The sequence below is a fragment of the Mesoplodon bidens genome (genome assembly GCF_964165515.1).
Source record: "Mesoplodon bidens genome assembly, chromosome: 16".
In the NCBI taxonomy this organism is placed as follows: domain Eukaryota; kingdom Metazoa; phylum Chordata; class Mammalia; order Artiodactyla; family Ziphiidae; genus Mesoplodon; species Mesoplodon bidens.
This window is the reverse complement of record NC_138173.1, coordinates 24,335,997-24,361,800: the sequence shown is the minus strand read 5'-3', so window position 1 is coordinate 24,361,800 and position 25,804 is coordinate 24,335,997. Positions and strand designations below refer to the sequence as shown.

General features: G+C 45.2%; 1 protein-coding gene across 4 annotated transcripts in view; it reads left to right on the top strand.

The window, feature by feature from the left end:
* The window catches only part of ZNF704 (zinc finger protein 704), a 218,643-nt gene that overhangs the window by 156,534 nt on the left and 36,305 nt on the right, over window positions 1–25,804 (top strand). For all 4 annotated transcript variants that reach the window (XR_014017819.1, XM_081258804.1, XM_081258803.1 and 1 more), the window contains 2 exons: window positions 15,865–15,968; window positions 20,692–20,924. Coding sequence is in view for 3 of the 4 variants with exons in the window: in XM_081258804.1 (XP_081114930.1) it covers window positions 15,865–15,968; window positions 20,692–20,924 (337 nt within the window). In the remaining variant the exon portion in view is untranslated. The remainder of the gene's footprint in view (window positions 1–15,864; window positions 15,969–20,691; window positions 20,925–25,804) is intronic.

The following is a 25,804-nucleotide window of genomic DNA, read 5'->3' as shown; positions in this document are numbered from 1 at the left end:
AATCATTTTAATTGGCTCATTTTCTCATCAGATTTCAAATAAATCCAGATTCTTTGTCCGAATGCATGTTAATTCCTTATCATAAGATGATTGGTTCATTTCAACTATGTAGAAAAGCAAATTTATAAGCCTTCCTAATGATTCAAAAAAAAGGAAAAAAGACAGATAGGTAACCACGGAGCTGTTGACTAATAGGGGCCTATTTGTATGTGAAATACTTAGAACTTCATAATAGCACAGAATTGAAAGATATATTGAATGGGTAATTCCACCGTAGTTTAATCAACATGCTATTACAGTAAGTGCACCTATAAACTGCTGCTGTGCTCGTATGACAATTTAAATGAGTGAAAAATTACCAGCAGAGGTGGAAATTATTATTTATACCTGATAGCTATACAGTTGTTTTCAGTAATGCTCTTTACATTAAATATTAATTCCAGCATCCTAGGCTCATAAGCCATTTATATTGTTTTCAGAAGAAATGTGAAAGAGTAGCTACAATGCTTTGCTTCCCCTGCACTGTAGACTTCTCTTGGCTTCAGCCTAAGCCTTGTTTGGCATTACTAACCTGTATTCATCCACCTCTTATTACAGGAAACTGGATATGCCCTGGCCAGTAGCCATCCAGCCATGTTACTGATCTGCTGTTATGTCCAGCAGTAACCTTTGCATTGTGTTCCTGACTGTATCAGTTTCTCCTGCTTATTCCTTTGGGGAAATCATGTTCCTTGTACATGGAGTATACACAGCTAAATGTGCAGTTGTTCAGCCTTCGGGTGTTCAATAAATAGGTTTGATTTCATAGTGCTTAGATTGTACTGTTATAAACACTTTAAGAATGATAGATTACCATTTTCTAGGGACAAGATACCTAACTGACAGTTTGAATTGATCTGTCACCAAATAATAGCTGTATGAATTGACAGAAACATATAACCTTAAGATGGTTAAAATATAAACGAGAGAACACAGGAAACAGAGCCACTGATGTTGGTGTGTGTGTGTGTGTGTGTGTGAATAAGGATCCTCTGGAGGGCGGTGTAGATGCTTCCACTCATCTCCCAGAATCTCAACATTCCAAGTGTCTCATGTAGAACATTGACAAGGTATGGGGCAAGGAATTCTGCCTAAAGCAGTACTTTGCACATAGTAGACATTGAATTGAAGCTTGTTTGAATTATATTAACAGGAGATTATCTTCAATAAAAGCCAACTCCAGAAATAAAATTACCCACAGTACATACCTCAGGAAAGAGAACCACTGTCTGGCTCATTGATCTGAAACAGTCAATTTAAAATGAGGATAAACTGGTTCACTTCTAGCCTTGAAACTACCACATGAAACTACCACTTTTGTAGATTAAAAAAGAGTGAATATCAGCAATTTCATATGGTTTAACCTAACAGTATAAAACAGGTATTTATTTGGGTAGGGGTTAGAATTTGGGTAGATAAGTTGAACTGAAATTTAATCATTCAAAACATTTTAAGAATATTGTAAGAATTCTATTTAAAGAAAGTCCATAGAGAATCTTTTTAAAAGCAAAACACTTTTTTAAATAGGAGTAAAAAGCTTAAATTCAATCTATTTTTGTCAACTTCAACTTTTATATTCTATGTTCTCATTAATGTGGAATCACCCATGTATATAAAAGAAATCCTTTTCAAGGATTATCTTAAGATAATTTTAAGTGTAATACAGAAAAAAATGTATATTCTAAAAGATATTGCATTAACTTCACAAATATATTTCAATTATAGAAGATGACAAGCATGTCTTGAATTTAAAACAAGGTTATAAAGAAGACCATGAAAATGGCATTAGTGTGGGGTGTGAAGACCCCACGGGGTCACTGGAATAAGGTAGGGCTAGCAGAATGGCCAAGTGCTCTTAGAAAATTACCAAAGTCTCCACATTTGTAAAATGGGGCAGTAACATCAATAAATTTAAGTGACAATTTAAAATAATGTACATAAATCATCTGCGTTGGGAATGCTCAATAAATATTAGCTATTATTAGAAAGAAGATGCAGTTTAAAAAAAAAAAAAAGATAACATTTTTTTCTTTTTTTAAGCCAAATCTGGAACTTGAGCAGCTTAAAAAGGAGTTAATTCAGTAACACCCATACCAGTTTGTCCCCTCTTTATAGCATAAGACAGTGGAGGCACCAGTCCTGCCACAGGTGTAGCCGAAGTCTGCAAGCAGGTCCCACACAGGCTAAACATGAAATAAACCAAAATTTTAAAATATAACAACAAGCCCCAAATTCCCCCTTAGCCTAGAGCAGGGGAGCGGATTAGCCCATTGACTTGCTAATAGCTCTCCTCTGCCCAGCTTGAGCAGCCGCCCCCTGGAGGTCAGGGCAGGTACCCCAGTGCCTGCAGTACGTGGGCAGTGATGGCTCCAAAGCTGCTTTCTCCCATTGAGGGGGTCTCCCTCTCTCACTCCCAGGAAGCCTGCTGGGGCGGCTTGGTTGGGAACAATATAAGCCTCTGTCTTTGGAAAAACAGGTAAGATGGCAACAGCGGTCACTCCTAGCCCACATTTAGGCCTGTTGCCAACATAAAAATGTCACCATAGTAATGTCACCATAATAATGTCTCCATAATGAAAGAGGAGAAGTAACAGAAATAAGAAACAGTCTTTTTTAACCTTATTTTTTTAAAGAAATCTAGAGAAAAAAATCACCTCTTTTCCCCTTAATTGGCAAACCAGAAAACACTAGATTTGTTTTCTCCCAACTGCCCTTGTGAAATAACTTTCATCACCATAAATGTAGCTCGAAGTTCTTTACATTATTGAGACCTAAATGGATTTCAGGCCTCGGAGCAATAATATAATTAAGCCCACCAGAAATTCCGGAATGACCCGACTTGGACATAAAAGTAAGAGTGAGAGATGCAATTGTGATTCCAGTTTTCTTCTTGAGGGCAGCTGTGACGTTTGACCTGCAGCCTGTTAACCCGCAGATGGCCTGAATGACTCGGGGCTTCAAACCCATTAGCCTGGGCCTCACTGCCTCTGCACACAGGGCAGGCCCCGCCCGACAAGGTGCTCCCAGGACTCAGGGACTGACCAGCTGATGGCCCACAGCAGCCCAACCAGAAGCTGGCTGAAACATCCATGAGCCCTTTCCAGACAGTCTGACTACCTTGCTTTGGCCATTGCTGAGTAGCAGGCAGATGCTTCATGGGATGTAAAGAGTCAGCAAGGACCTTGCCATTCCAGAGGCCAGGAAGAAAGAGACCGGCAGGCCCCGGGCAGGAGACTGGGTCATCTGCAACTCCCTCCATCTCCTCCCCTGTGCACAGAGTGCACACGAGTCCACATGTAGACACTCACACACAGACCCAGACACGAAGCTACACAAACACACACACACACACACACTGTCACAGATGCACAGAAAGACACACACCGATCCACACAGGACATCAACCCAGGCAGATACAGACACGGAGATAAACACACACACAGGACATATATACACACACACACACACACATTCACAGACACACAGAGATATTCACACAGAGACATGAAGATATACACAAATACACATTCGCAGACACACAGACATTCACACACAGACCCACATAGGACGTCAACCCACACAGCCACAACACGAAGATATACACACACACACACAGATTCACAGATACTCACAGACACACAGAGCGATACACACAGACCCACACAGGACATCAGCCCACACAGACACGAAGATATACACACAGGACACATATACACTCACACATTCACAGACACACAGACATTCACATACAGACCCACATAGGACATCAACACACACACACAGAACCACATAGGACATCAACCCACACAGACACAAAGATACACACACACATACACACACAGATTCACAGATACAGACACACAGAGAGACACTCACGCACAGACCGACACAGGACGTAAGCCCACATAGTCACACACACACACACACACACACACACATAGGTTACAAGAGGGGATTTGATGTGTGCCCTCTGGTCTTCTATCATCTGCTGCCTAAAGGGCCATCCCAGAAGGGCACTTCCATGTTCACAGAAGGCTTTGTGTTCGGAGAAAACTGCGTGGATTTAAGACCAGCCTCGTGGCTCCCAGGAGAACATGTTGGCTGCAATCAAAAGCGCCAAACCTGCCCAGCAAGAAGGCCATCCAGGGGTGTTCACGACGCTTCACGGAGCTACACTCCGCAGCTTGCTCACATCCAGAAGTCCAGCTAATCACACGGAACTGTTTTCCGGGGATTTGGAACTTATTATTTAATAATGTTATTGCTGCCATTCCAGAGTTCACAGATGGGTCTGCGAGCCTTGGTGAATACAGGAGAATGAGCCCAGACACTGGAACCACATCAATTCTGCAGAGATAGGCCAACATCTTTTTAGGACCAGTTAAAAAAAAAAAGAAAGAAAATTCATGTGAGTGATTTATTTAATAGCTGAATTTTTGAGAAATTGTTTTCCACACGAGGAACTGAATGCATTACCGGGTCTAATGAGCTGAGGGAGAGCGGGCAGAAGAAATCTGCAGAAGTTCGTCCGATCTGCTTTCTGTGCTGCCCACTGCCGACCCTCAGCCACTGCCGACCGCCACTACTGAACGCCAGTTTGTCCCAAAACCCTTCAAGAATTTACTTTAGGGCTTCCCTGATGGCGCAGTGGTTGAGAGTCCGCCAGCCGATGCGGGGGACGCGGGTTCGTGCCCCGGTCTGGGAGGGTCCCACATGCCGCGGAGCGGCTGGGCCCGTGAGCCATGGCCGCTGAGCCTGCGCGTCCGGAGCCTGTGCTCTGCAACGGGAGAGGCCACAGCAATGAGAGGCCCGCGTACCGCAAAAAAAAACAAAAAAAATTTATTTTAAGCAAGGTTTCATGCTAGATGTTGGAAACAGATGCCAGACTGAGTCGTGATGCACGGGGGAGGAGTGAGCCCAAGCAACCCAGACGACACAGCGGGGCGCCTGGCATGGCTGGGCGGGCGTCAGCAGGCTTCCCGGGAGTGGGACGGAGCTGCTGATGGCAGGGTGGGGAGAAATAGGCCAGGTGGAAAGGGGAGGAAGCTTGTTCCAAAAGCAGAGGGCTTAGCTCGTGCTCAGGTACGGAGAGGAAGGTGCGTCTTCTTGTGGAAAACTGCCGCGAGTGGGGAGCTGCCTTGCAGGGCACCTGCGCTGAAATGGGGGCAAGATGGGGAGACCCCGCTAGAGTGGCCCACCTGCTTCGCGCACAGGGGTTTGAACCTTATCCTGAAGGCTGTGGGAACCTCCCAAGAGCGTATGTCTGCGCATCGCCACTGCTGTCCGCAAGCTGTTACCGCCTGAGCCCTCTTGTAAACCTCCTGCTGGCCCTCCACCTATCCCCTTCCTTGACTCTCCAGACATCCTGGTCATTCACCCTTCAGTAAAAGCTTGAGCCACCTGCTCACAGCCTTCCTCTCCTGGATGACATGAGTGACCATTACATACGTGGCCTCACCATTCACGACGCACTGACCTCCACCCCTCCCCCGCCTCTTCCCTCTTCTCCTGCAGCTGAGCCTTGGCCCTGCCATCTCCCAGGATTTCTCTCTCTCTGGAATTCCATCTCTGGTATTCCCGTCCTGCTCAGAACCTCCTGTTCTTCCAGCTCTTTCTCTCTTTTGCTCCCACCACACTTGTGTTCAGACCTCGTTAAGAGCTCTGGTTTCTCTCCACTTGCTCTCCCATCTTTTGGTCCCCTCCAGCCTTCACTCATTTCCTAAGCCAGCCAAGATCGCACGGCACTCTCTCCAAATGCAGTTTTACCAAAACCTCCCACTTTCTCGCACACCTCTTCGTTGTCCCCCCAGGAAAAGCCAGCGGCTGCTCCCACGCACCCCTTCTCCAGCTCCCAGCCCCCCCACCCCCGCCTCCAGTCACCATCGTGAGAGGATCAAGGTTTCCAACCTCAGCAGAGCCTTCCCTGCTGCCCGTCTTTGGGTGTCCCGTTCAGTTTTCTGTCCCATTACCCCTAACAGCGACGTCAAACCTTCAGCCCTCCAGGGTCCCCTCCCCCACTCCCCACTGAGAAACATGTCTGCTTCTGAGGAAGGAATTAAAGCAGAAACCTCCAAAAAGAGACATCGTCAAGTGCCCGAGCCCCATGTCTACTCATGTGCCTACGCCCAGGCCACCTCTGTTCTCATCGTTCCTGTTATAGGGGACCAATGTCCCTCCTTCTGTGTAAAGTGAATTCCACCTGAGCCCAGGACCCCGCTCTGGGCAGCCTCAGTAAAGACCTTGTCCACTTACTGTCCATCCTCTTCTGGATCTTCAACCTCTCCATGCCACTGGCTCTTTTCTGTCAGCATTTCAATGTACTAGAGTCCCATTCATTTGAAGAAAAAACAAACAAAGACCCTCTAACTTCTTCCAGGAAATTCTTTCCATCATGGCCAAGCTTCTTTAAAAAGTCGATTACGATCCCTGCCTCCAATTTCTCATCTCCTAGTAACCATTCACTCCTCAACCCACAGCAATGCCACTTCCTTTCCTGCTAAAGTTTCTGCTACTTCCCGGCTGCTAGTTCCGGGGGACCCGCTGGTCCTGATGGGCTTGGTCTCCACCTCCTCTGATGCTGTGAGCCTGTCCCTCCTTGAGAGTCTCTTGCCTCTTGTGTTCTCCAACCACTGTCCTCATTCCTGTTCTACCCCGTCCATTCCCGTTCAGTGTCCCTGAGCGCAGGTGGGAAGAAACCCTTAAGCATGTTAGTGGACTGAGAAAAAGCAAAGGGGGCACAGGAGAAGGGGCAGGATGAAGAGGAGGAGGAAGGTGGCACAGGTGGAGGCGTGGCTTCAAGCAGGAAAAGCAACACTTGAACCACCTGTGAGGCTGAGGAAAGGAGGTGAAGAGGCAAAGTGGGAGAGAGGTCCTGCCTGGAGGCCTCCATTTTCTCTAAAATGTAGGAGGTTAGAGTATCTGCCGTTTACTAAAAACACTAATTCAAAACATAAATGAAGCCCAGTGTTCATAGCAGCATTATTTACAATAGCTGAGATATGGGGAGCAACCTAAGGGACAATCAAGAGATGAATGGATAGAGAAGATGTGGTACATGTATACGACGGAATATACTTAGCCATAAAAAAGAATGAGATTTTGCCATTCGCAGCAACATGGATGGACTTAGAGGGCAATATGCTATGTGAAATAAATCAGACAGAGAAAGACAAATACTGTATGATATCATTTATATGTAGAATCTAAAAAATACAACTAGTGCATATAACTGAAAAAAAAAGAGCAGACTCAGATACGGAGAGCAAACTAGTGTTTACCAGAGGGGAGGGGGGAGGGACAATATACAGGGGGTAGTGGGAGGTACAAACTATTGAGTGTAAGATAGGCTCAAAGGGCTTCCCTGGTGGCGCAGTGGTTGAGAGTCCGCCTGCCGATGCAGGGGACGCGGGTTCGTGTCCCGGTCCGGGAAGATCCCACATGCCGCAGAGCGGATGGACCCATGAGCCATGGCCGCTGAGCCTGTGCGTCCGGAGCCTGTGTTCCGCAACGGGAGAGGCCCCAACAGTGAGAGGCCCGCGTACTGCAAAAAAAAAAAAAAAAAGGAAAAAAAAAGATAGGCTCAAGGATGTATTATAGAGCATGGGGAATATAGACAATATTTTGTAATAACTGTAAATGGAGTGTAACCTTTAAAAATTATATAAAAATTTTTTAAAAACTTTTTAAACAGTGTAGTATTGGCAGAAAAAAGAGTATCTGCTATATGGGTTTGCAGGCGTTGAACCTTGAAGAGAGAGGTGAAGATAGAGGATAATCCTGCGTGTAGATGGAGCGTGTGCTGACCAAGGACAGATGAAGATTCTGTCGAGGAGAAGCACCGGTGGGGTGTATGCTCAGGCTGGACCCACTCAGCAGGGTCTCTGGTGGTTTCCATCAGCACTTGGCTGCCCCAGCAAGATAGTAAAAAGCAGCCAGGGAGGATCCCACCAGGGTTTGGTTCTTCTGGGCCAGTGAAGCAAAAGGCTAGAAAGGCCAGGGATTCCAGGATGCTGATGAAAGACGCGTCCAGGGCATCAACTAGTGGACCCAACCATAGGGAAGGGGTAAACAGCGGCAGGCTGGTAACCTCGGGGAAATCGGAAGAAGCAAGAGACTGGCTGTCTCTGGGGGCAGGAGAGCAGGTGCGGTGGCGGTAAGGCAGTGTGAGCTAGAGGGCAGGGGAGTGCGAGGCTGGGGGAGAGAAATAACAAATGTGGCCCCAATCCAGGTTTGCGTTCTTGTTTTTAATTTGTCTTGTGGAAGTTTCAAATCTACATGGAAGTAGAGCGAATGGTCTAATGAATCCCTCAATACCCATCTCATAGCCTCAACAAGTACTAACACTCTGCCCATCTTATATCACTTTTGGGGATGGAGGAGAGGGAGGCTGTAGCTTATTAAAGCAAATCCTAGTTTCCGTGTTATTTCACCTATAAATACCTCAGTAGGTGTAAGTCAGGTTTTTAACCTGAGAAAAGTTCACTGAAATAAGAGTTTGGATAAAGGATAACGATAATAATAATTATTATTTACTGAGTGTTTAGTATATGTCAGGTATTTTACATGTTATTTAATTCTTCCAAAACCCTATGAGGTCAGTATTATTATCATTCCCATTTTATACATGAGGAATGAAGCTGCACAAAGCTACGAGATTTGCCTAAAATCACTCAGCTAGTAAATGGAGTTTCTGGGGATTAAACCTCAGTCTATCTGACTGTAGTGTCTTTCCCTCAAGTTCAGCACTCTGCTGAATGTTTTGGGGGCTAAGGGGCCAGAAGTTAGGATAGTGGGTGCTTTCGATAGATCTCCTAGGATTGTAATTCCAGGCAAGGTAAAAATAATGGCTATAATTTATGTGCCAAAATATTCGATGACTATTAGGCGAGGGAGGTGCTGATGGAAAGGCTGGTGATGGCTAAAATAGGAAGAGAGAGAGGACTGCACAGCTGAGCCTCAGAAACCCAGGAGTTTTTGCATGAGGGTGAGAGGGATGGGCTCCTAGGGGGCAGGTCAAAAGCCAGCATCCTCTCCTGATGTCAGTGGGGGGTGACAGGAAAAGTAACCCCAGGGGAAGAGAGGAGTAAGTTCAGAGGAGAGCCCACGTACAGTACAGGGGAGAGGGTGAGGGATCATCGACAGTGGGATGCGGGGCCCAGGGTGCAGAGTGACAAGGGTCGAGAGAGAGAAGTCGGTGTGTGTGTGGGGGGGGGGTCCAAGAGGACCAGAGCGGCAAGTCGGGGACAGAGGGACAGGACTGGATGCCGCCTGTTCAGGCAAAGTGAAACGGACATCAAAGCAATTGCCTCAGGCTTCCCTGGTGGCGCAGTGGTTGAGAGTCCGCCTGCCGATGCAGGGGACACGGGTTCGTGCCCCGGTCCGGGAAGATCCCACATGCCGCGGAGCAGCTGGGCCCGTGAGCCATGGCCGCTGAGCCTGCGCGTCCGGAGCCTGTGCTCCGCAACGGGAGAGGCCACAACAGTGAGAGACCCGCGTACCGGAAAAAAATAAAAAAGCAATTGCCTAGTTCCACGTACTCAATGTGCAGTCCATGGACCAGTGCCGGTCTGCACTCCGTTACCAGCCCGCAGTGAGCTGGGTACAGAAATTGAGAGGAAGCAGCAGTTTAGAAATGTACATAGAAATTTAACGTGGCCACATCTTCCACAGCCCATTTTTTCCCTTGTATTTTACAAAAGTATTGATCCATGACAGATTAGAAATTTCTTAAAAATAATCCTTCCGCACAGGTCGTTCCAGAAGTACTGGCCTATGTTGCCTTACCTGTTAGGATGTGTTTGCTCTGATTTTTCCGTCTTGTTTATTAATCAAGGCCGCTGGACACTTTAGTGCACTGGAGGCAGCTTCTCTAATCTTCCCTATAGTCTTAAAGGAAACAACAGCTGAAATGAAATTGGAGGCATTAACACTGACCACTTTTGCTACAAGATCCCTTTAGAAAGAAAATGAAGTTTTTGTGCTTAATCACGTTTAACAGTTACTGAATCCAGTTTTCCAAACTCTCAGGAAAAGCTTTCCCAGAATTCCAAGATAGGGGATGTCACTGTGGCCTCTCTAGGGAAAGAGACTTTATTTTCAGATTTTATTCCTTGTTCGAAGATTACCACAAGTTTTAAAAGTAATTGAACTCGGTCTAGACAGCAGATTTTGGTAGTTGCTAAGGAACTGGATCGGTGCTAATCTAAGAAATGTGTTCTTCATTTTTATTTCCGTTTATGACTACCACGCTTTAATTGCAGATAAATGTCTTTTATGGCTCTCTCGGGTGTAAAACACTTCTCTCTTAGCTGGTGGGTTAGCCAGGGGAGACCGTGTTTGTATGCACCCTGCAAGCAGACGGCATTCAGGCATGAAGTGTTATCAAAAGAAGAAAAATGCTTCTTGTGGCGTGAACAATAGCCGGGCTTCTCGGCGCAGGCCATGGCCGAGCGCTCGGGGCCAGACCGGCAGCGCCCACCCGTGCGGGAGACCCCAGGCCCGGGGCCGTGTCCCCTGATGCTGCACACACACACCCCCAACTGCCTCTTTATGTCACAGGTGATGTCCTTCCGCAACCTGCTGCCACAGTCACCAGGCAATCCATTCTTCTGATAAAAGATCGGTTGTCAAACCCCAGAAACTCATTTTCCACATGGCAGCCAGAGTGAGCTTTTTGAAAAGCAAATCTGATAGCATCACCCCAAGCTGACCTGACCTCTCCCAGCCCCACCCCACTTGAAACAATTCAGTGCTTCCCAGGGCCTTTAAGATAAGGGCCTTACACAACTCCACAGGCCCTACCTGTGCAAGGGCCACCCCGCTCGGCCTTGTCATTCCTTTGACGGCAGCCTGGCCTGCACTCTCGCACTGCCCAGCCCGGGGCTCGCCCACGGCCTCAGAGAGGCAACACCAATGCCCCTTCGAGTCCCCCTGAGCCGGGAGTTCTTCCCTTAGCCAGGAGCACCGAATCCATCCACTCCTTCCTGGCATTTGTCACGTCTGTAAGTTTACATTTATTTGTGTGTATCCGATGAAAGTCTGGTTCTCCAACAGACTAGAGCTCCGGAGGGCAGAGACTCTGCCGAATTTTCTTGAGACTGTATTTCCAGGAACTAAAGGAGCTCTGAGCGCACAGCTACTACTGCAAGAGTGAGGGTTGAAAGCAGAAAGTTTTTCAAAATTAAATCCAAATGGGCACTCAAGGCTTTGGCAACTTGTGGACCGTCCTCAAGAGCCATGATGTCATGAGCTGTATCCTTGCCAAGGCTCCAACGTGAAGCTCTAGCGAGGGACCCAGCAGCTGCTCTTCCCCGGGCCAGTTGCCACCTCTTACTCTTGTGAAGTTTGTGTCTTTATGAAAAATAACACCACCAGCACAAGCCACCCTACACTACCCCCGCAAAAAAAGAAAAGTAGGGCTTCCCTGGTGGCGCAGTGGTTGAGAGTCCACCTGCCGATGCGGGGGACACGGGTTCGTGCCCCAGTCCGGGAAGATCCCACATGCCGCGGAGCGGCTAGGCCCGTGAACCATGGCCGCTGAGCCTGCACGTCTGGAGCCTGTGCTCCGCGACGGGGGAGGCCACAGCAGTGAGAGGCCTGCGTACCGCAAAAAAAAAAAAAAAGTAACAACTGCTCGTGTTGGTGCTGAATAAGAAGAACAAGTGAAGTAACCTAACACTTTCCTCTTTCCTGTGGGGTTATGTGCTATGGGCCTGTTCATGAACTTGAAGGTTAATCATAGCTAACACCCACGGAACCCTTACTGTAGTGAGGCTGTGTGCTTGTGCTTGCATACGGTTTCTCATTTAACCTTCTCAACAGATCTATTTTTATCTTCCTCTTTCTAATAAAGAAACAGAGACTCTGAGATGTTAAGTAATTTACCCAAGGTCACAAAGCTAGTAATGGCAGAGTGGATTTGAAGCCCCATGATCTAACTCATTCCAAAGTCTGTGCTCTCCACCATTACCTTTACGGCCTCTCCCAGAGAGGCCCAGTACACCTCCTTTGCGGATATGTAGGGAGTCTGTCCTCAAAGACTCAATGCTATCTGTTCATCGAGCAACAGATGTCTCTTAGTCTATTACTTTGGGTTTGAATTACGATTTAACTAAAAATAGCTAAACAGCCTACCTTTAGCTTCTTCCCTTTCCATTACATTTTCCATTTTGACCCTTTTCTAAAATACAGATTGATCATCTATCTCTCCCCCAGGTTCATGAAGGTTCAATGGCTTCCCTGTGCTTACAAGAATATGACAAACCACTTAGCCTGGCACATGAGGCCCCATGAACTGGCCCAGCCTCTGTGTTCTCATCTCCCATCCTCCAAATAGGACTCCTAAGTGGATTACAAGGCAAGGACTTGCCTAATTCCTTGCCTGAAATGTGATTCTCCCTTCTTGAAATCCTATTCATCCATCGAAGCCAGGTCAACCTGAGGGGCAAATCACATATAGAGTAACAATGAATATTACTATTTTTTAAAAATAATTCTAAATGTTATTAAGTCCCATAATACTCAACTAAGTCTGAGAGAAAAGATGAATTGAAAAAGGTCTCAACCTTTTGTAAACGTGATTAGTAAGGTTTTCAACAGTAGATTCAAATTCAACGTCAAATTAGGAGAGAATATGTAGTATCACCTCCAGTGATTTTTTTCCAGCCTCAACAACTCTAAATCTACCAGAAGGCCTTTGTAGCGATTCTCTCAAAGTGTAACAAACTCTACTTTGTATATCATCTATTTGTGTTTAATTATAAGGATTTGAATTTACAGCACCAATGAACCAGTAATTAGATAGTACTGTACCAAAAGAAATTAAAGATAAAAACAAAAACACAGCTCAGCACAAGGCCATATCATCCGATAATGTTTCATGTAGCATGATAAAAATACTTCCTGAGAAATCGAAGCTAATTGAATCATTAGCAATGTATTCCTTTGATTCGTTGTTGTTGTTAGCAAACTCCCATGCCAATGGGAAACTTAAAGGTAATCCAAATTCAGAAACACTCTGATTATACTAATGTTCATTCCCCTTTCTACTCTTCATCAGAAATCTGCTCTATGACAGGCAATAATTATTTTGAAACGTCAGCTTTTGGAAATGCGAAATAAAAATGCGTATTTTGTAATGATACGTGCTCTATTGATCTCCATATTTAAAGAACACACAAATCAGCTTTTGAGTTAATTATCAGTGAGTCTAAAACAAAAAGTGCATGTTAGATGGGAAAAATCAAAGAAGCTGCAGAGCAGATTGAGGAAGGAAAAATGAAGGTCCCTGAAACCAAGAGAGGAAAACCATGACTGTACAGCAGGTCCCGTTAGGGATCAGGGCAGGTGGCGAGGGGACTTTCTCCCTACAAAGTCATGCCGTTTCCCTGTGCCAGGCTCATGGGCCTCTTTTCCAGGTTCTTACACCTTTTGTTAACAAAAGAGAAGGAGAAGACTGACAGTGGGAAAGAGAAGTCAGCAGTTCCTGTAACTCAGTCCTTGAAGAGATGGCAGCACAGCCTGCCCAGGTGCACCCCCGCCGGCCTGGAGCCATCCTGACAGCCGGGCTGCGGGCCGGCAGCCGGTCAGAGGAGCCCCACCATCTACAGAACAGTCTCTGTAGCGAGCCTTCCTCCTTCAACGCCCCCAAGTAACTCAGTCCCCCTGTGACCATGACTACATGGGAAGGTTGAGCCATAAAACACTCCAAGTTACCTTAAGGTGCTTTAAGTTCTTTCCCTGGTGCTGTTTCAGGAGCCCTCCTTTCTGGGGGCAGGGGGGAGATGGCATCACTTTTACTCCCAAGTACAAGGATCTTATAAATTGTGGATACTGTAAAATCCTTTCACGGTATGCCAAATGAGTGAGTAGCTTCTCCCCTAAGTGTATGAAATTGTCTTGAAAACTTCTGTGCAATAAATTTCATTGTGTGCTCTCAAGCTCGCTTTCTAGAAGTATTTTTCTCTGAAACAAGTAATTTGTCTTTTGATGGATCAATTGGCCAAGAGAGAGCATAAGGTACTTTGAGAAGAACTATAGAAGAAAATTTCAAAGATTCCCATCTTTGGTACCTTAGATTGAAAGAGGATGCTTTGCTTAGTAATTCAGCACCACGGTGAACATCAGAGAGCCAAACTGTAATAATTTTTGTAACTTCATGTTGAAATTAATCCAGCCCACCTAAACTGGGAACCATTTGATTTCTCTCCAACTCAGGAATCTCTTTTCCCATTGTTGTTGTGAAGCAATGCCATCAAGTTTCTCTAAGGGTTCATTCCTTTTACAAATGGTACAGCACACCTGTGAATGAAAGCCACATTTGTCAAAGTGTCAATTCCTTTGTCGATAGGCCTCATTCATCCTCTGGTGCTTCTTCAACTGTTCCCTTATTCGAAATGTTCACCTCTCAGGAGATGGTACAATTGATCTGACGTCAAGGTACTGCATACATTTTTGCCTCTCGATATTAACTTCCTTACTGAAATCAGCTTCAGCTGGCTGCAGTTCACGGTGACCATTATCTGATGAACCTTTATTCGGGGTTAACTGGCCAAGATTAATGATCCAGAGTAACCTCTTCTTCTCAGTGGCTCTTCACTCTGACCACATGGTAACTACCCCCTGACCTAGCCTTCCTTTAGTAGCGTGTTGTGAAGCACAACACTGGAGTTTATACACCCCTAACTGCGTTTTCCTCCACTCTCTCCGTCTCGGTCAATGGCTCTAGTTAATGCTCAAGCCAAAGACCTGGGTGCCTGCCTTTCTTGTCACCCTGCACACCAAGTACAGCAGCCGGTCCTGCCAGACCACCTGCTACTGCGTCCAACCTAGTCCATGCCACTGTTTCCTCTTGTCTGGGCTCCTAGCAATCATGTCCTAACTGGCCTCCCTGCTTCTATTCTGCCTTCCCTAAAATCCGCTCTCCATATAGCAGCTCGGGTCATGAACTTAAAAATATTAATCATCTTATGTCACTAGACCTGCTTCAAGGCTTCTAGGGACTTCCTGTTGCACCTGGAATAAAATCGAAACACCTTCCATGGCCACACGACCCCACAAGACCAGCTTGGCACTACTCTCTCCTTCTCACACCAGTGGGTCTCTCTTGAGATATCCGGTGCTGATTCCTGCTGCTTCGCCTTCACACAGCTGTCTCTGCTGCTTGGGGTCCATTTCCCCTTCCCCTCCTCCCTTCACACTTCACCTCAGACATCACCTTCTCGGAGAACCTTTCCTGACCCCAATAAGTGCAGCTGCCCACAGCCATCGTCATGTCAAACTGTCTGTGCCCTACATAGCACTTGTCACTATCAGAAATTATTCTGTTCCTTTTTGGTTGTTTACTGATCCTTGTGTCTCTTCCCACCAGCCTTGTGTGTTGTTTACCATGCATCACCTATGCCTAGAAGTGCGTAGCCCAGTACTGTACTCTCAGTAAACACCTATTAGATGAGTGACCAGTGAATGAAACCATCACTTCCTAATACTGTAGGATTTTCTTAATAAATCAGATTTTTTAAATTAAATTTAATTTTTTTGGCCACGCCGCGCAGCATGTGGGAATCTTAGTTCCCTGACCAGGGATGGCACCTGCGCCCCTTGTGGTGGAAGCGCAGCGTCTTAACCATGGGACCGCCACAGAAGTCCCCTGATACTATATGATTTTGACTTCTGGACTTCGGCTTCCTTACCTGTACAATAAAACTAACAGAACACTGGCTTTTCATTGGGACAAGCTAAAGGAGTAAATGTGTATGGTAGCACGTGGTCCTTGGCATGGTAGGTGCAGAATGAGCACAGTTAACAATGCCCCTCCCTGTTTTCCAGGAAATCCTCAGAGGAACTGGACATGGACAAGGTCACAGCGGCGATGGTACTAACCAGCTTGTCCACCAGCCCTTTGGTTCGGAGCCCTCCTGTGCGGCAGAACGGTGAGGCTGGGGTACGGGGAGGACCCTCTGACACCGAGAGCAGAGCTGCTCTTTGAGGGGTCCCATTCCTGCCACACACAGTGAACAGTTAACGCTCACCCGTCAGCAGGAAGTGAGGAGAAATGCGGGAGAAGTGGACCCCAGAGCTATCAGCCTCCTCCCCATCATCCCGAAGACCCCACTGCATCTCATTCACGCATCCATCCTTTCACTACACATTTATGGATCCCCATCACCTTTCCAAAACACGTCTTTGAGAACTTGTGTTCCTTTTTCCCCCAGGGAAATGGAGACTGGTCTAATGAAGTTACTTCCCCAGCTTTTTTTTTTTTTCTGTTTGGTTGGAGGGGGAGTTGGATCAAAGAGCTCTGAAGATTCAATATTTTGAAAAAGCATTATCCTAGGCATCTTACTCTGTTCTTTCATTCAGTATATATTTACTAGGTACCATAATAGATGGTTTGAATACATCAGTGAAACAGTGTCCATACTCCCAGGTAGTGTACAGTCTCTGTGGGTGGGGCGGGGGAAGACTATCACAGCTGTATTAATGGCTAGCATTTATTGAGCACTTACTATGTGCCAAGTGCTAAGTTTGCTTTATCTCATGTAATTTATCACAACAATTCTATGAGATGTTATCACTGTTTTACAGATGAGTGAACTGAGGCACTTGGGGATTAATTAACTTGTAAAGAGCAGAGCTGAAATTCTATTGTATCTTCCTGATTCCAGATCTTCTTCGTCGTGATATAATATTGACGTGCATAATTCAATATGATAAATCAGGAGGGCAGTAGGAGATGAAGTTGGAGAGCCTGGCAGGAAATCAGGGGGCCATGTATGCCTGGTTATGAGTTTGGACATTCATCTGAGGCTATAGGAGAGCTCTTAAATGATTTAGGCGCTAGAAAGTTATAATTGGATTTACTGGCCAAAACAAAAAATAAACAAAAAAAACACATGTGGGTGTCCTGAATCTTGGTGGTCACAGTGTGGATGCATATAGGGCATAACTGAGAAATGTGAAAAAGGCAGAACCAACAGGAGTTGGTGATAGACAGAGAGGATGAAGGAGGAGGAGTGATAAGGGTGACTTCTGTGAAGTTGCTGTGCCTCAGCAAGGAAGCCCATTCCCTGAGATGGGGAACAAAAGCAGAGGAAGACATCTATTAGTGAATGTTTGGAGCGAGAAGTGGGGTTGCTGAAGAAGATGGTAGGTCCAGCTTGAAACACGTTTAGTGGGGAGTACCTGAGGATCATCCAAGAGGCAGCATCTGATGGGGATCTGGGTGCAGCCTGAGAGAGAGGTCTGGGCTGCTGTGGAATTGGAAGGCAACATTTTGAAGCCATGAGCATAGATGAAATGACCCTGAGAGAGTTGTAGAGAAGTGGAGGGCGAAGAGAAGGTGGCTAAGAGGGAAGTGGTGACCCTTCTCATCACGGAAGACAAAGAACCCAGGAAGAGGCGGAGGGAGGGGTAACTGGAGAAGCAGAGATTAGGAGAGTGTGACTTCATGAAAGCCAAGGAAGAAGCTTGTTTCAGGGAGTGACATCTGATGCTTCAGAAGGTCAAGCATGAGAAGGACTCAATTCTGCCTCACGAAGAATTTGGTGGCTTTGGCAAGAGCATTCACAGTGGATGGCCCATGGCAGAAGCCGTATTGCACTTCAGTGAATGTAATGCACTGGGACCGCTGGATGGAACTTAACAGCCAGGGAAGACCTTCTCGCAAAAGCCAGCCTAGTCAAAGATGAGCTAGAGCTAGGGTTCACCCATAATCTGGTTGTAAGCAGGAGGTGTTAAAATAAATTTGTGGAGCATCCACTGAATCCTCACCAAAACTCACTCCAATCCATTTGTAAGTGGGAAGAATGGTCAAGATACTGGGAATTCAGATCAATACCAGAAATCAGGAGTGCCCACCGTCATGATTCACCTCAAGCTGGGGTGATGTCACCTCCTCACACAGAGTAGACACCGTGCTCTTGAGATGAACATGATTTCTCCTGATGTCCCTCTCAGCTTGGCAAAGCTGCTAAAGAAAGATGATAGGAAAAGCAAAAGTGAAGTCATCCCCAAAACCTATTCTAGGAAAAAGGAATTACAGAATTTCACGGAATCCTCAGGGGAAAACAGTAATTTTGATATAATCGTTCTTTTTACCATTGAATATTTTTAATTTGAGAACATTTTTAATATTCCTTTGTATTGAAATGTTAGAATCAAAATAAACCTTTTGCTTCTTCAGTACAAACTTTTCTTAGCATAGTTATAAAGGAAGTGTTCATTATGACTGAAAAAATAACTATCCAAATAGTAATCCCAAATTTCTGATATCTCTCATTTATTCTGCAAAGGGGAGGAAATTCTTAAAAGGGGGAAGCAATTTATGATAATGAAGGCTTTTTTTACTTTAGAAATAAAAATTATCTCCAGAATGATTGTATATCAGTGAATTTTGGGAAACTGTTGTGATCCTTTACTGTGCTGGAAAAGGATCATTTTGTTAGGATGTGGGTCGGCAAAGAGGGTGAGATTCAGCAAAATGCCTGTCTGCATTTTTAGCAAACACATGTTTAAGATAAGGAGATACTGCTCTCTAAAAAATATTATGAATTGGTTCTGACTTTTTTCTGAAAAATATATTTCTAGATTCCATGGTCCTTCTGATTAAATAGTGTTTGTTTTTTAAATATTTATTTGGCTGCATCGGGTCTTAGTTGTGGCACTTGGGATCTTCAGTTCGGCACGTGGGATATTTTGTTGCAGCGCATGGGTGCAGTAGTTGCAGCACATGGGCTAGTTGCCCCACGGCATGTGGGATCTTAGTTCCCCAACCAGGGATCGAACCCCAGTCCCTTGCATTGGAAGGCAGATTCTTAAACACTGGACCACCAGGGAGGTCTCCAAATGGTGTTTCTAAAGGAAATGTCATTCACAGGTAAACAAACAAATTAACTTTTGGCATTAGCATGAAGCAGTGTAACCACACTGTAACAATTGTTTGTTCTCAAAATAATTTCAGTTCCTCATACTTCACATGATTACAGATCTTGCACTATGAACTTGTTTTATTTACAAGTTTATGCTGTGATACATTTATAAGCCTCCTGGGCCTGCCACGTGAGTTTGTCACACCAGGTAGTATTACCTAAGGCCTTACACTGGGCTCCTCTTGAATTCATATTGTAGTGAATGGAGCTTTCTTATTTATTAGAGGCAACTCGGGTCCAGGGAGTATATCAGTCTCTGTGTAGACTACAGGGACTGAGATGCTGATTTGGTTTTTGGTTTTGTTGCTGCTGTCAAGGTGTGAGCCTGCATAAATGACCATGTAATTCTGTTAGAGCCTGGCTTTAAGGAGATGGTCAACTTACTTCTGCTATTCAACTTAAAACTTCATTCATCTAACTGAACTTTTTGCTTGACATAAGTTGTGGAATATTCTGGAAGCCTGTGATTAGGTGAAGGTAGTTGAGAAATTTTTCCATGAATGCTAGTCTGCTATTTGTCTTCACTTCATTACTAATTACACAGTTGTTAACAGCATTTTTTTAATGAGTCATTTTGGGATTTTTTTTCCTCCTTGGAGTTAAAATATAGTTTTAATATATTCAAAATGTGCATTAATATGGAGAAGAAATTATCCAAAAAGAAAGTCGAATTTATACAAATGCTAATTAAGATTGGGCATTTTGAAAAGTAAAGCAAATCTTCTGTGATTAAAAGAGCCCCCTGAAGACATTCAAACTGGGCAAAGATCTCTCTATATTTGCAAGCATTTCATCATGTTTTCCCCCACAAGTGGAAAGGTAAAATTCAACACCAATCTTGTCAGTAATTATCCAATAACTTCTTTTACGATCTCAGCTTTGCCAGAGAGAAGGGAGGATGCTCACAACACAGGGCCTGCAGCCCTGAAGGAGAAAGAAGGCCAACTGGTATACCAGGGTTTGGGGCCCTGGCCCGTCCAAGTTATGTACTAATCATGGTGAAATGGCAAATCACTTCAATTCCTGGTGACTCAGGGTCCTTGTCTGTAAAAGGGGCATGATAATCCTTACCCTGAAAGATAGTGTGAGAATGCATGAGATTGTGTGAATAAGCTTTGTAAGATGTAAAACACACACCAAATGTAAGGCACGATTATTTCTTATATAAAGCAGGATGGTAAACGGCTTTAGGTAACTAATCAGAAATTCGTTCTCTTAGGTTCTTAAATCTTAGACTAACTCTTTCTATAAATGTATTCCAAGAATCACAGTCCTATAAGAAATTCCTTTTATCGTATTAAAATGCGGAGGTGTGGGGTGTGGGGAAATACGGCAAATGACTTCTCCCTTAGGGATACAGTCCATAAACACCGGTCTTCCCAAACTTAGGGAACCAGAACATCTTTTTTTCCCTTGTTTTTATGTAATCTCCACTCTCATCCGTAAGAACTAGTGTTGCAAAAAGCAACACCCATCAGAAAACTCTTAGAGAAACCTGCTATCGTGTGGCTAAAATAAATGTTTATAAACTATAATGAGGCTTTTTTTTTTTTTTTTGAAGTATAAGTAGAGTGAAACGTACATGCGCAGCTGTTGCCAACTGCCAAGTGGGCTGCAGGTGCCTTCACCGGCATGGAATCCGGGCCCCCGTTTCCCCTCTGACCCATGCCTGGGCTCCCCGGGGTCCGGGACTGGGTACTGACGCTGTGCTTGTGTGACGGGACAGAGGGCCTGAGCGGATCGTGGAAGGAGGGAGGCGGCGTGCCTTCCAGCACGAGCAGCAGCGGCTACTGGAGCTGGAGCGCCCCCAGCGACCAGTCCAACCCGTCCACGCCGTCGCCGCCGCTGTCCGCCGACAGCTTCAAGCCCTTCCGCAGCCCCGCGCCCCCGGACGATGGCATCGACGAGGCGGAGGCCAGCAACCTTCTCTTTGACGAGCCCATTCCCAGGAAACGAAAGGTTGGTTTCGGGTTTCAGTTGTGGGACGGTGCTTTCCCTCCGCCTTCTAAGGGCGGGTTTGATCCCGGGGTGGTGATTTCGATACTTCTCCAACCCACGCCCCTTTTGATCAACAGGAACAGCCTCTGTTCCCCTCTAATGTTCTTTGAAGTTTCAAAATAAATTAAGGGTCGTGGCTAAAGACAAATAGAAACGACTAAGATATTAATATGTTTCCTCCAAGGAAGCATTCCCCCCATCCCATCCCCGTCCTCTCCCCTGGTTGTAAGTTGCTGCACTGGTTAAGAGTTAACATCAGATAACCTGGGACCTACCAGTATTTGGAAGTCAGAAAATTGGACTTCAGGCTTGGTTTGGTAATTAACTCACTCTCTTCATGGCACTTAACTTCTTCATCTGTAAAATAAAATTAATATGTTTTTCTCTTTTCTGCTTCACTGAGCCCTGAAGCGTTGTTGGAAAGAATATTTTGCATCTTATTTTTATAAAACCAGGTGTGAAATATACATGAAAGCTAACATATAAACGTATGTAGTATATAAGTAATATACCCCAAATTATACATTTATTAAATTAGAAGTGAAAACGGAGGTCTAATTAATTGATTTAATAAATTAATTGATTACACTTTTATTTAATCCTCACAGCAGTCCTGTACGGTAAGTATTATTTTCCTGTCTTGATAGGAGGAGATTGAGGACCAGGGAGATTATACATTTAACTCTCTCCTGTCCTGCGGGTTAGGAAGGGCCTGAGCCGCCATTCACACCAGGTCTGCCTGAAGCGAAAACTCGTATTCTTTTCATTCTCTTCACGTACATTTAAATCATTATGTTCACTCACGATTTTAAAAAGCATTTCTGTTTCATTGAATAAAGAAATTCTACTGCTCTATCTAAGAAAACATTCTAACATTTTTTAAAACTCCATGTAAATATGAAACTGTTATTATATATTAGTCTTTTAATTTGCAATTGGCAGCTTCATTATTAATGACTATTCACAAACAAAAATCCAAAGAAAACCCTGAGGATTGCAGTGCAACGTTTTTTTCCCCCCAGTTCATTTCAAAGAGAAAAACAAAGAGATGGCACTGATCCAACACCGTCCCTCCCTGTGTCTCTCTTAGCATCACGTAGCATGTGTAGCAGGGGCGGTGGTGTACGCACTCTCTCTGCCCAGAGAACAGGGCATTAATGTAGTCTGCTATCCTTCCCGGAGGCAGTGGCATGAAGAGTTGCTGTTTTACACTCCAGTCCATTGGGCAGGGGGCCTGGAGTTGTTCCGGCATCCCGTGGGTCCCCGGAGACACTGCGTCTTCGCTTGACTAGACGGGGAGAGAGGCTGGCACTTTTATCAGTGGGAACCCGTAGGCAAGACGGCTGCGTGGACCCGGAGTCTTGTTCTGTTGCTTCAGGCTGCACAGACTTTCTCTCTGGGGCCTTCAGAGTGTGTGGCCTTGGCTCTCATCAAGCGTGGCCCAGCCTTGTGGCAAGGACTCAACACAGGGAACCCCCGATGCTTGTAAGGTGCGCTGCTGAAGGCCCATCACAGCCTTTCCTTTCTACTCTAGCCACGAGCCAAAATTCATACTCTTGCATCGCAATTAGGTTGCATTAGTCAGACTCGTATTTAAGGTCTGTAGGCTTCAACTCGATTAGGGGATAGTCAAGTCACCAAGGGAAAAGAAAAAAAAAATCATTACTTAGTGGCATTTATTTGAAGGGCACAGACCCACTCTGCAGGAGTCGGGGTAGTAGGGATGCATGAACGAGTGAAAACCAAGTTCCTCCTTCTTTCTTTATGACTTCTCCCTCTGGATTCCCCCCTGCCCGCCGTAATACCAATAGGATGAAGCTCGTAGTCCCTAATTTTTAACGAGAGGATTTTACATAGACCAAGTCATTGCCTTTTTTTTTTATACAGCAGGTTCTTATTAGTCATCCGTTTTATACACAGCAGTGTATACATGTCAATCCCAATCACCCAATTCATCACACCCACCCCCCTGCCGCTTTAGTCGTTGCCTTTTGAACTTAATGGTACTTTGAATAGTGAGAGTAACAGGAAAGTAGGATGGTTGCAATTCATTTTTTTTAATGTATTAAGTGAACCAATATTTACTGAGCACCCAGCAAGCACAGTGCTCAATGCCCTGAGATTAAGGCGTAGCCCCTTCCTTCAAGGTTGAAAGTTGGGTGGGTGGACACTGATGTGTAAAGAGGCAATAATAATTATGAGTGATAAATGCTGTGCTCACGATGTGGTAGAAACACAGTAACTGTAATGCAGCTATTTTAGAGTTTTAAAAATCATATTTCAAAAGATTTCTGAGAGTTCCTTGTCTAATCCATTAGGCAATATGTTCTAGTTGGTGAAACCTTCTGAATTCCTTTTATTTTCCTCTTCATTCCCTCAGATTCATAATATCCATTTGAGACCAGGGGCAGTTGTGATGGTCACGTATCCTGTGGGGATTGTTTGAGAACCTTCTAGATCAGTATTTTCCAAACTGCAGGTCTCAATCCACGAGTGGGTTGTGAATCGGTTTAATGAGCTGTGAACAGCACATCTTTAATGAATAGGACAGAATAGGGTGCAATGTACATAATCAGGATAAGTACTGTTTCTTGATGCTTTGGTTCAGTTGTACACTTACATGTCTACTGTACAAAATGTGTCTCTTACTGTGGCTCCTGGCCAAAAAAGTTTGGAAGCCCCTGTTCCTTATTATAAAGAGGGAACATGTAAGTGGTAAATGAAGGAGCCCTGATCGGAAATCAAAAGATCCACATTCTCAACTCAACTTTGCTACCCTGAGAACTTAAGGAAAACACTTCATCCCTCTCATCATTAGCTTCTTAATCTGTCAAACAGGCAGACAGGCATTATCAAACCTCTCTCAAGACAATCATGAAGATTAAGTGTGACCAGCCATAAGTAGAAAGGGCTTACAAGCCCTAAAACCCCATGTACTGGAATGTAACAACTTTGTAATGGACATTTTAGGACCCCGAAACAAAGGGGGAGGAGGCATACCCTATACTGATTATGAAGCAATGACCCTGATCTTCCTCCTCATTATAGAAACTCCTTATCGCTTTTCCTCACTGTCACCTCTTCCGTGATCCCTGTTCCACTTGTGTAAAGAGGAAGAGAGATTCATTGCCTAGACAAGGCGTTATCGCGTACTCTCAGTAGTAAGCAAGAAACAATTGCCGACAATAACTACATTTGCATATTTTGTTACAGTTTACAAAATGCTTTTAAACGCAGCATGTCATTTAATCATCACAAAACTCCTTGGCCGAGTCATATCCCTATTGAGCAGAAGAGTCTCACTGAGGTTATGTGAATTGCCCAAAGTCCTGTAGCTTATAATGTGTTAGAAATAAGATCAGTTTCGCTGAAAGAGCAAAGATGAAACTCTTGAGGCAAATGAATTGAAGGAATCCACATTTCCCTCTGCCGCCCAGAAGAAAACAACATGGAGAGAAAACAGACCCAGCTACAGCCAACATTACATGGCAGGGTGGGAGCGGGGTGCAAAGGGTTCGCAAAGAACTTGAAGACAGAGAGCGGAACTCCAGGCTGTCTGATGGGGGCGCGACTTCCCGCAGGAAGCGCCCATCGCTCTTAACAGGCCCTTCAGCCAAGGTACGGGGGGTGCGAGGAGGGGAAATGAAAGGCTTCTTTCTCCCGGCTCTGGAGATCAGCCAGTCAACTGCGTCAAGCCCCGTTCTAGAAGAATTTTTCCTCTGGAATTTCAGACGGACAGTACTTCGCAGCTGCTCGGAGAAAAGCCTGGTGGTATGAGCCAGGATTCTGGGACTACGGGGAAGGTGCAGTTCCCATCATGACCACAAGGTGGTGGAATGGCCCTAAATACAGCCGCTCCGGGCGTCTGGGAGAAAACAATTCTCTGGAAGGCCAAGAGTTAACCATCAATTCCTGACGACCTGCAGAAAATCAAGAGGGGCTGATAGCTAATTACTAACGTGCTTCTTTCCATGTCAGATTCCTGGTTCAGTCAGATTCTGGATTTGTCCATTGCTAAACAGGATAAAACAGTTCGGGCTCTGGAATTAGCACCCCAGCTGCCGTACTCGTGTGACCTTAGCAAATCACTTGACCTCTCTAAGCCTCAGTTTCCTCATCTGTACAATATGGAGAATGATAGCACCATATTGATCAAGTTGTTGTGAGGATGTGTGAGCAGTAAATGCTGGCTGCTAATATTTCGCTTTCCTTTTTACCCATTTGACAACAGACCAAATGGAGTTTGAGAACCGTGGGTGTGGAGAGAGAAGGCTGCCTGCCTCCATCCTCCAACCTGACCCATCCTGACCAGGTCAGGGCCGCCGCAGCCCCTCGGCCATCTCAGCCGCCTTGGGCTTATTTAGGGTTAATGGAAGAGACCAGACTATGTCAGGTGAGGGGTGAAGGAAGCAATGACAGTGGCAGAAATCAGGGCCCTGTGAGGAAATCTGACTCAGGACTCTGCATTTCAGAACAGCAGCACAAATCAAAGGCAATCACGAAATTCCAGCCTTCATCATTTTCATTTATTTCACAGGTGTCTTGACCATGAACCACTTTACCTGTGGACTAGAGAGAATCTCAAGTCAGAGAAAAAACAGCTCAGTTCACCTAAGCTGCTTCGGTCATAGTTGTACAGTAGTAAACAGTAAACAGTAGAATTAATCATTTGCTCCATTCTACGTGTTCAGTCTTTCAGAATCAGAAAGCAGTGAATCACTTTACATTGTGAATGACTGCTCCGGAAAGGAAACAGACCCCCAAGGCCCTCACGAATACGCCTGTTGCCAGTCTCTGCACGGACTTAATTCCTAACCCACTAATTTTGAGCAGAGAAGTGC